This window comes from Mastomys coucha, unplaced genomic scaffold (assembly GCF_008632895.1).
Source record: "Mastomys coucha isolate ucsf_1 unplaced genomic scaffold, UCSF_Mcou_1 pScaffold5, whole genome shotgun sequence".
Taxonomy (NCBI): Eukaryota; Metazoa; Chordata; class Mammalia; order Rodentia; family Muridae; genus Mastomys; species Mastomys coucha.
In genome coordinates, this window is record NW_022196911.1 from 80,745,887 (window position 1) to 80,756,785 (window position 10,899).

At 51.0% G+C, this 10,899-nt stretch overlaps 1 protein-coding gene across 2 annotated transcripts; it reads left to right on the forward strand.

Moving 5' to 3' along the window:
- Window positions 1-265: 265 nt before the first annotated feature.
- Window positions 266-9,302, forward strand: Ca4 (carbonic anhydrase 4). 2 transcript variants are annotated; one of them, XM_031352516.1, is made up of 8 exons: window positions 266-453; window positions 5,365-5,418; window positions 6,423-6,578; window positions 7,275-7,420; window positions 7,530-7,625; window positions 7,748-7,814; window positions 7,925-8,088; window positions 8,867-9,302. In XM_031352516.1, exons 1-8 carry the CDS (start codon window positions 399-401, stop codon window positions 9,059-9,061), a joined length of 933 nt encoding a protein of 310 aa, XP_031208376.1. In that variant the 5' UTR covers window positions 266-398; the 3' UTR covers window positions 9,062-9,302. The 2 variants fall into 2 exon arrangements, with proteins under 2 accessions (XP_031208376.1, XP_031208377.1); XM_031352517.1 differs by having other exon boundaries at window positions 351-453; window positions 7,925-8,052; window positions 8,867-9,286.
- Window positions 9,303-10,899: the final 1,597 nt, after the last annotated feature.

Genomic DNA, 10,899 nt, shown 5'->3' on the forward strand with positions numbered 1-10,899 from the left:
GGAGACCCTGAACAGTGGTTGGTGGCAGCGTGACGGAAGCTACGAGTCTGGGAAGATACTCTGTGGATCAGGTACCTGAGGATAGCTCATCCTTGTTCCGGGATCAATGACCAGGAGTAGGATGGGGGCAAGGTGGGAAGACTCCGGAGTGGGTGAGGGGTCTTTTCGCCCTGGGCGAAGGTAGCAAGGTAGGCGGGGAGATGATTCTTTCCGACCTGAGACTGGACGAGGCGAGAAGAGGCTCCGCCAGGAGGAGGAGTCGCCTCCCACGTCCTGCCGTCCGGGCTCCCTTAGGTCGTGGCTCTGCTATAAAGCCTCCACCAGCATGCTCGTGACACCTCCGGTGGCTTCGTTGGTGCTTGTTCCTAGACTGGGCAGCGTCTTTTCCCTCAAGCACCATGCAGCTCCTTCTTGCCCTGCTGGTGCTGGCTTACGTGGCACCTTCTACTGAAGGTATCCTCGGGTGACCCTCTGCGGCCCCCCAGACCCGGTACCCTTGTTAGCGCGCTCCGGGTGCGCGTGATTCGTGCAGGGAACCGTGAGGCTGCAGCAGACCGGGTTGTGTGTGTGAGCGGGGGCGCCTACACGTGTCTGCGGGAGGCTGCGGGGGTCTGGGGATGTGCGCTCGCATGTGCGCGGCCGCGGGGTGTCCGCGTGGTGGACGCGCGTGTGATCTGTGGTGTGAATGCTTCTCCGACCCGCCTGGATCCACAGTCCTTTTCGCACCTTAGTTCTCCTGGGTTTGCCCCTTGGATGGCGAGTGGCCGACTGTCCTGCAGGGACTCTGAGCCGGTAACTGTTGCCAACCCAGAACAAGCGCAGCAGGTTGGGTGTATTGGGGTCCTTGTGTTCCCTTCTTCTGACCCTAGGGCCCTGCCCCCTGAGCTTCAAGCTCCCTTCTCCCTTTGCCCCAGTGCTGGATTGGGAGCCTGGCGGGGGGCATCCTAAGACCTAAGTCCCTGGCCAAGCCGGTCTTTCCAGACAAGGTGATTTTCGTTTAAAGATTAATGGTGAGACCGAGCTCTTAATTATTCTTCTAGGTGGGAGGTGGCGGTAGAGGCGTGTTAATATTTGATAAGAAGCTAAAGGCGATTCTAGCGGTCGGCACCTTCTCCACTACCCCATAGCTCCTCACAAAGACTTCATCTCTTAGTCCGCAGGCAAGCTTTCCCGTCCAACGGGCCAAACCTCCCTTCCAGAATTAGGTGCTCTGCCCTGGAATGGAGGGTGAGGGGTGCGGTGGGGAGGTGAGGGAGCTCTCAGCCACCCAGAAGGAAAGAGAGTATTTCCCCGTGGCAGGACTTAGCTTGGAGGATGTAAAGCAACAACTACCAAACTCCTTCCTAGGGGAGGGAAAAGAGCAACTAATATAATGTTAAAGGGCGGAGTGGGGGTGGGGGTCGGGTGGGGAGCACTTAAAACGACTTAGTAAAAAGGAAAATGTTTTTAAATTAACGGGCGCCAAAAACCTGCTCACCTTGGTTAAGTCGTTTACAAATCGGGTTTAGTAGTTCTTTTCCTGGGTGCTGTTTTAAGGATAAGAGTGTAAGAGCTTAGGCACTGCCCTTGGATTCTGTTCAGAAAGCACTCTACAAGATGGTCATGAGGCCCGGCCAGTGACCTGGGGCCATGTAGGCAGGAATCCATCTCAGCTGACTTCTTCCCACAAACTGTTCCTGTTTTAGCGCCAGGACCACCTTCCTTCATGCATAGTCCTGGTGGAACTGGAAAGTGCCCAGGTCGCCGGTAAAAATCCTCAGGGCATTTACTCCCAGAGAGGGGATATCCCTGCCCGTTGGAGCTCTAGACCCCTAGCCAGGAACTGCAAAGACTTTGCTCAGGACATCCACGGGTTCTGCTGAGCTGGTTACAGGAGGGAAACCCTTCCCTCAGAGTGAGGGTAGAGTGAGCAAGGTCCATTAAAATTCAGTCGTCTCTAAAAAGCTCCTGGACCATGTGCCAAAAATAAATCCTTACCTTATAAAAGGGGAGGGGGGAGGCTTGTAACTAGGGACAGAGGACAGTGGCTTAGTGGGGGTTGGGGGGAGGGCTGGGGAGTTTTTGTCTCTAACTCCCCGTAGTGGTTTAGGTAGGACACAGAGCTGGGAGCCTCTCTTCTTTATCATGGGTGTGACCAGAGGCAGTGGGCTTGTTATTCTCTGCAAAAGTTGCCCCTCAGAAGCAAGTGTGGGAGCCTGAGCTGACCCGGTGCCCTGCCACCTGACTGTAAGATACAGACCTGACCCCTGACCCCCTGACCCCCGACCCCTGACCCCTGGCTCTGCATCCTCAGCATTGTTTTTCTGGCCGCCACCTCCCAGAGAGAGTGTCCTTACAAGAGCGTTCAGCCTAGCAGGTCAAAGGTCTCTATGATTAAGAAGGTGGATCAGAGGTCACACTACAAACCAGGGATCTGGGGCCAAAGCCAGGGAATAGAAGATTCCCAAGAAATGTCCAGATGGGCTGTTCCTGAGGCAAGCCTGCTGGCTCTGCCCTTCCCAGTTGGCCTTTTCCAGGAATGGCTTCCCCTTGGGCCCCAAGTGCTAAGGAGGAGCTGCTCTCCAAGGACTCTTCATTGGAAGCCTGTTCTCCTTCCAGATCCTCTGAGGGCCAGTGACCCAAAAAGATGTAATAGTCCCTCTCCTCGCTGTGACTGGCCAGTCCTTCATCTGGTCTGAGAGTTTGGGGTATTGCCTCCATCTCTGGAGAACCTTGGCTCAGACAGAGGAATCTCTCTGCAGAGATTAAGCAACAAGCTTAGGATAGGGAACAAACTCCAGCTTCCAGAGGCAGTCTGCCCATCTCCAGAGTGGATGGCAGACTGCAGACTCACAGACTCATGCATATCTCCCCCAGTGCGGCAGCTCCCAGAGGAAAGAAGGATGCATGGGGGAGACCCTGCATCTCTAAGCTGGAATGAATTCTGATTCAGTACTAGGAAACTAGTAAATCCAAAGTAGCCCTTGGAGGCCAAGAGAGGAAGGCCAGTTTCCTGGAGGGCTCACTCTTCTAGCCTAGAGCCTTCTTCCTCTTGGCTACCAAGAGCCTGGCTTTTATACTTGCCCACTCATCCTGTCCCCATTTCAGGGATGGGTGCCCTGCCCAGACTGAGTGGAGATGAGGCTTGGGAGTGCAGAGCTCAGTTAAGAGAGAGAAGCTAGCAGTACATTGATGCACACCTAAAATCCCAGCCTGAACTACAGTGGGAGAAAAGGAAAAAAAAAAAAGGACTGGGTCTGCAGCTCAGTGGTAGAACACTTGCCTGGCATGTTGTGCAAGACCCTGGGTTCGATTCCCAGCACTGGAAGAAAAAAAAAAATCCCACAAAGCCCCCAGGAGGGAAAGGCAGATGACTCAGTGTGAGGACGCACGGCTGAGTGGAGTACAGCACTTCTCTTAAGAATGACCTCATCCATGAGTCTTTTCCAAGTCACGCCATGTCTTTTCCTCTCCTGCCTTGGATTAGCTTTGGCCATCTGCTCACTGACCGTAGGCCAGAGAGGTGGAGAAGAGTTGTCTGTGAATTTAGCGAATGAGTATAGGCTGCCCAGAAGAGTTCATATCCCTCTCACTTAATCCTCTCTACAGTCTCATGGGTGACCATGTTAGCTCCATTTTACAGATGGCAAAACCAAATAGAGTAAGAGACCATCTTTAAACACAAGATTTCTACTGCTCAGTCAGAATAAGGGATCATCCTTTAAATAGAGGGTTCCTAAATCAAGAATTCTATTTTTGGGGCTGGAGAGATGCCTCAGTGGTTAAGAGCACTGACTGCTCTTCCAGAGGTCCTGAGTTCAATTCCCAGCACCCACATGGTGCCTTACAACCATCTCTAATGGGATCAGATGCCCTTTCCTGGTGTGTGTTTGAAGACAGCAGCAGTGTACTCACATGCATAAAATAAATAAAACTTTAAAAAAAAAAAAAGAATTCTAATTTCAGGTGAAGTGCTTCATTCACCCTGTTGGTAAAAAAGCATGTTGTTTTCTCTCTCTCTCTCTCTCTCCCTTTCTCTCCCTCCCTCCTGTAGACCTTATTTCTAGAGCAGATTTAGTTGTTTTTGTTGTTTGGATTTTCGAGACAGGGTTTCTGTGTGGCTGTCCTGGAACTCACTCTGTAGACCAGGCTGGCCTTGAACTCAGACATCTGCCTGCCTCTGCCTCCCAAGTGCTGGGATTAAAGGCGTGTGCCACCACTGCCCAGCACAGATTTAGTTTTACAGAAGTAGAGCAGAATGCCTGAATGCGCCATGCCCCTGCATGGGTCCCCTGCATGGGTCAGTAGCTTTCACTGCTGTGTGGTCAGACTATGTTGTTGTTTTCTTCAGGAGTGCTGATGGTTCTGTCTTCAGAATTGTGACAATTCAGAGCAGGCACTGAGAAAGCAAGAAGAGCATTGAGGAGGTGTTGTTGATCCTCCATGGCCTGGATCAGCACCCCTTCTCTGAATTCCCTCTCCCCTCAAGGCAGTCTGATTGGAAAACTGGAACCTATGCCATTGTTCCAGAAAGGAGGATGATCCTAATCCTTCACTCTCAACCGAGCCTCCTCTTAGGTTATTGGAAGGTTGCAGAAGGGAAGAGGGAGGAGAGGCTGATGAATGATGAACCAGGGGCAGAACTATGCCCTTAGAGAGAGGGCTCCCTGAAGATCAGCTAGGCATGCTAGGCAGTCTGTGTCACTGACATTCCTATGATTATTTTATTTTGTTTTGTTTTGTTTTTAAAGATTTATGTATTTATTTTAAATTTATGTGAGTACACTGTAGCTGTCTTCAGACACACCAGAAGAGGGCATCAGGTCTTATTACAGATGGTTGTGAGCCACCATGTGGTTGCTGGGAATTGAACTCAGGACCTCTTGAAGAGCAGTCAGTGCTCTTAACTGCTGAGCCATCTCCAGCCCTTATTTTATTTGTTTGTTTTTGGGGTTTTTTTTTTTGTTTTTGTTTTTTTGTTTTTTTTATTTGAATACTCACGAGTATTGATGGTCAACAGACCTTTGTCTGAGCCCATTTCTTTCTTTCTTTCTTTTTTTTTTTTTAGATATTTTCTTTATTTACATGTAAATTTCTCCTTTTGGGGGGGTTGTTTTTTGAGACAGGGTTTGTCTGTGTAGTCCTGGCTATTCTGGAACTCGTTCTGTAGACCATGCTGGCCTGGAACTCCTGACTCTGCCTCTCACGTGCCACCACCTAATAAGTCTACCTTCCTGGATACCTTAATCCCATACCCAGAAACCTTCTGTCTCAACCCAAGAGAGGGCTTTAATGCCAGTTTCCTCCAGGCTCTGGTTTACAGGGCTATATATGAAGGAGTTACGTGCACACCTAAGGTTCACGCTCTTCCTCTCTCTGTTCCAGACTCAGCCTGGTGCTATGAGATTCAAACCAAGGATCCCAACAGCCATTGCTTGGGTGAGTACCACCAGTCTTTCACCAGCAACTTCCAACACGGGCACACTCGAGCACATTTCCAACACTCAGCCTAGTTTGCTATTTTTTTTTCCAACAAAATGGAGATTTGAGTCTGGTCAAGTCCTTTGAGGTGGAAGTGGGAGATGGTTCTTGGTAGTTTGTTTATCGAGTGCTGAGGCATTCAGTACCTTGCACATGCTAGACAAGAAACGTTTTACCACTGAACCATACCCCCACTGCTTCCTTGGCACTTTTTCTAATGTTGACCAATTTCCCTGTAGCCTGCTATGTTTTTGTTGTTGTTGTTTGTTTGTTTGTTTTTTCGAGACAGGGTTTCTCTGTATATACAGGGAACTCTGTAGACCAGGCTGGCCTCGAACTCAGAAATTCGCCTGCCTCTGCCTCCCAAGTGCTGGGATTAAAGGCGTGTGCCACCACCGCCCAGCTGTAGCCTGCTATGTTGAGGGACTCCACTCTCTCGCCCCTACTTAGCTGGATGTTGGAGTTGCCTGCCTGGCTCTTCCTCCCCCCACACCCCCCCTCCCCCACTCCTTAGATATTGCCTTGTCAGGTCCAGGTTCTTTCCATAACACCTCTTCCAGAAGGACCTCCTCCACAATGTCCAAAGCTGAAAAGCCATTTCCCCCTCAGCAACTTTGAAACTTACCCACATCCCCTGGAAGCTCCTTAGTTCATGTCCAGGTTCTCACTGAGAAAGCCAGAGCTCAGCATCATGAGGTTATTCCAATCCCAGAGCTCTTAGCCATCAATGACAAGCCTACTTCTCCCTCCACCCCTCTCTCCACACCCCCTCAAACCTCAGCCACATCAGAGACCCACTAGCCTGCCTACATCATGTCAGCATGTGGGAGGAAGAAGAGGAAGGCCAGGGCAGAATTCTGAGACTCATGTCCCAATGTGAGACCTCACCAGCATTCTAGGACCTTAATTCACATCAATGGGTCAACGTGCCCTTGACTCTCAGACTTTTCTTCCCTGTTCAGGGCCTAAGGAGTGGCCTGGAGATTGTAAGGGGGGCGAGCAGTCCCCCATCAACATCGTCATTTCGAAGGCAAAGGTGAACCCCAGACTGACACCCATCGTCTTCGTTGGCTATGACCAAAAGAAGCAGTGGCTAATTAGGAACAATCAACACTCAGGTGGGTCCTGTGTGGGCTGGGTGGATCCCCAGGTAGGGCTAACTGTGCAGGGATGGTGAGTCCCTCAACCCTGGAGACTGAGAGAAGCCACTAGAGAAACTTGTAGAGGGAAGCATACTCTAGCTAGTTGGGTTTTCAGTCATTTCATCAGAACAGTCGGGGCAAAGGGAGGGAACATTCCTGGAAGGAGGGAACGACCTTTCTGAAGCACAGAAGTGTGAAACTGCTTGGATGAGTGGGAGCAGCTGTGTGTGTGGATGGAGGCCATAGAGGGAAGCTAGGAGGAGCTGACCAAGCCCCAGAACAGACAGGTCACCAGGGCTGAGGAGTTGGACATTATCATGGGGATACCAGGGCACTATGGAGGGAATTAAAACTCATCAGGCCCAGAACAGTGCTACATTTTGGGATAGGCTCTGTGTGTGTGTGTGTGTGTGTGTGTGTGTGTGTGTGTGTGTGTGTGTGTGTGTGTGTGTGTGTGTGTGTGTGTGTGTGTGTGTGTGTGTGTGTATGTGTATGTGTGTGTGTGTGTGTGTAAGCACTGAGCGGCTAGGCAGATTGCTAGCCACCTCTCACATCCCATCCCTCAGGGCCCAGGCCTCAAACAGTAAAGGTGAGAGAGAGATCCTGGGGTGGGAACTGAGAGGGCAAATGAGAGGCTGGAGTGAGGACCCTGCCCACTCTGGTATCTCCCAGTGGAGATGTCGCTGGGAGGAGGCATTTCCATTACTGGAGGAGACCTGCCCGCCCAGTACGAGGCCACACAGTTGCACCTGCACTGGTCAGAGGAGAAGAACAAGGGTTCAGAGCACAGCATTGATGGGAAACACTTTGCCATGGAGGTAAGAAGCCTCCGAGCTGAGTCCTGGGCTAGGTTCTGGGTGTGTACCCACCTTGCGGAGGATGGGTGATCTGGCTCGCCTAAGTCCTCCATGCGCATGCGCTTCCTAGATGCACATCGTGCACAAGAAGGTGACATCATCATCATCTAGCAACAAGGAGCAGGACTCGAGAGACAAGATTGCAGTGCTAGCATTCATGGTTGAGGTGGGGCTCCCATCCCCCGCCCCACCCCCCGATCCTGGGGGTCGCCCATCCTTCAGAAAGAGCTGCTTGGCCGCAGCAGCTCCCAAAGAACCTATCTCATGCTTCTTTCCCTCCTGTTCCAGATAGGAGAGAAGAAGAATGAGGGCTTCCAGCCCTTGGTGGAAACCCTATCCAGTATCTCCAAACCCAGTGAGTCAGGTTGGGGAAGGGAGTGGCTTCTTTCCACGATGAGAGGGGTAGAGGCTCTAGGACAGCTGTTTTAAAGAGAGCGATATATAAGGCTTTGTCTCCCACCCCAGATGCAACCACTACTGTGAGGGAGAGCAGCCTGCAGGACTTGCTTCCTCCAAGCGAGAAACTGCATAGCTACTTCCGTTACCAGGGCTCGCTAACCACACCAAACTGTGATGAGACTGTCATCTGGACTGTGTACAAGGAAACCATTAAGATCCACAAAGACCAGGTAACCCAGGCCTGGGGCAAGGTGCCCCCTCCCATATGGAGTCTACTTCCTTAAAGCCCTGTCTGTTTGTTCCACAGGTTCTTGGGGTGGGAAGATAAGAGTCATTGAGTCAGACTTTGGGTCTCCACTGGTGGACACAGACAAGAAAGAAAGCTCTGAGTACCACTTTCCTGAATAGAGGGCCCAGTGAGAAGTCTTGGAGGGTGCTTTTCCAGAAAAGTGGGAGAGAGCTGGCTGGTTAAAGTGGGGAGCCAGTATTCCAGGGAGACCTGAGGTTGGACTTCCTTAGTGCTATCGGGAAGTTGCTCAACAAACAACACTTGACTTTACAATAGCCTCTGGAAAGACATCAGGAAACCCAGAGGACCAAAATCCCTTGGGCTTACGGCAGTGGTTTTCAGTGTGATGCCAACATCTTCACCAGTGAGAATTTTTTAGGAATGCCCGTTCGTAGGCTCACTCTATATCTATTGAATCAGATATCCTGGGACCAGGGGCCAGGCATCTGGGGTCTGGTGATCTTCTTCAGCTGATACTAAAGGATGCTGACCTCCAAGAACCACTCTACCATAGCAACAGTGACGGTAATAGGCTTGAAAACGTATCTGTAGAGGACAGGGAGAGACAGTGGAGGTCAGCTTCCTACAAATGCCACACTTGACACTCTTGGTAATCATTCTGAGCCCCTCTCTTCCTTGCCAATGTGAGCTGTCTGGTCTGAGGTCACCCAGCAAAGAGCATTCGTTGCTCCACCTGCTGAGCCCGGTCTCTTTCACAGTTCCTGGAATTCTCAAAAAAGCTGTACTATGACAAAGATCAGAAGTTGAACATGAAGGACAACGTGAGGCCCCTGCAGCCGCTGGGGAAACGCCTGGTGTTGAGGTCCCATGCCACAAGACAGCTGCTGTCTTTGCCCCTACCTACTCTGTTGGTCCCTACACTCGCCTGCCTGGTGGCCAGCTTCCTCCAGTGATGGCCCACTTCTGGATATCTCTGACCTCAGCCTTTCGAAGATATGGCTTATCTTTCTTAATCTTTCCAGGTTGAACTTTGGGGACTATTAAAATATGAGGACCTGGCTGTGGTGTGCACACTTTTAATCCCAGCCCTGGGGGAAAGGGGATCAGAGACATGTGGATCTCTGACCTCCCCCTACCCACCCGATTAATTGAAATAAAATATGGATATGTTTTTTTTAGAAAAACCCTTTGCAAGTTTTTGGTTGTTTGTTTTTTGATAAGTCTCTGCAATTGCCCTGTTCCATGACAGGACAGGGACATTAAAGCCTGGAGATTTCTACCAACCAGACATGAATCACCCTACCTATATATGTGAACACCCAATCAACACATACCCAACCTCAGAAAGATGTTGTAGGTACCTTGGAGCACCAACACAAAGAAAGCTGGAGATGCCCAAGAATAGAGGCTGGATGAAAGCTACATATTAGAGCCAGAGTGGAGATGACTTGAGGTCCTGGGTCCCCACCCCTCAGATGGAGCATTGGACTATGTAGTGGGGAATGGATTCACTCATTTACTCAAGTACCTCTTGAGCTTGCCCTAAAACTGGGCAAGTTACAGGAGCAAACTAGAGAGATGCCTCTGCCTGAGGTTCTCAGCCCAGTGCATGGACAAAAGACTCACACTAAGCTGGGCGGTGGTGGTACATGCCTTTAATCCCAGCACTTGGGAGGCAGAGGCAGGTGGATTTCTGAGTTCGAGGCCAGCCTGGTCTACAGAGTGAGTTCCAGGACAGCCAGGGCTATACAGAGAAACCCTGTCTCAAAAAGCCAAAAAAAAAAAAAAAAAAAAAAAAAAAAAAAAAAGACTCACAGTCCTGAGAGGTCAGAAGGAGAGACAAATCAGGAAGGGCAGCTGCAGTTTCCATGGATGGTCAGGACCAGGATCTGCAAGGGAAGGAGGCCATGAGTGCTCAGGCAAGGAGGAAGGGAGGACTCCTTTCAGGAAGCAGCAGGGAGGAGGAAGAAGGAGGGAGGGAAGAACAGAGCAGCAACCAGAGGGGTGGGAGTGGACAGTGTGAGAGCATTATGGATGCGGGATCCATCAGTGATCTTGTGCCAAGGGCCAGGATGCAGCTCTCCCATAAGGTTACAGAGGCCAGGGCAGGGCAGAACCAGTTTCCAGGTTTCCAGGCTCATATCCCAGACAGGATCTGCTCATGGGTCATCAGTCGATGTGACAGGAAAGAGTCCGACTTTCTCCCCCACTATGTCTCTAGTGGAGGGACAGCAGAGGGAGACAGAAGGAAAGATGGTACTCACCATCCAGGGCAGGGTTGGAGTTCTGAGCCACAAGAAGTGCCTATAAGGTCACAGGCCTTGAGCAAATAGGAGAGCTGGAGCCAGGCTGTTCTAGCTAGACCTGAGGTACTTGTCCCCTACAGGAAGATACAAATCACTGGGACGCTTGAGGTCTACAAGGTCCTGCTGCTGGTAATCTGGGGGGGGGGGGTGTCTAGTTGGAGGGAGCAATTACCCTAGCACCACCAATTGGCCTAGGGTAAGATGGTCATTCCCCGCTTCCCTAACTACCCTTTTCTATTTGTGACCAATAATAAGTACCTTCCAGCTTCACCAAGGACCATGCAGCTGGGATGGTGGTGTTGGTATGGTGTAGTCATGGCAACAGCAGGCAGCCTGTGTCAGCAGGGGGTGTGTGGTCCTAGCCCATTCATTCTCCTTTAGCTCCCACTAGGCCTGCAGGGAATCTCAGCTGCCTCCTCCCCAGAGTCTGAGCTCTGAGGTCAGTACAGCCATTTCTGCTCTGGACAACTCTCCCCTCCTCCCTC

Coding starts and splice junctions, on each gene's coding strand:
- Ca4 (XM_031352516.1), top strand. CDS start 399: ATGCAGCTCCTTCTTGCCCTGCTGGTGCTGGCTTACGTGGCACCTTCT. Junction 454..5,364: donor CGTGGCACCTTCTACTGAAG/GTATCCTCGGGT, acceptor TCTCTGTTCCAG/ACTCAGCCTGGTGCTATGAG. Junction 7,815..7,924: donor ATCCAGTATCTCCAAACCCA/GTGAGTCAGGTT, acceptor CTCCCACCCCAG/ATGCAACCACTACTGTGAGG.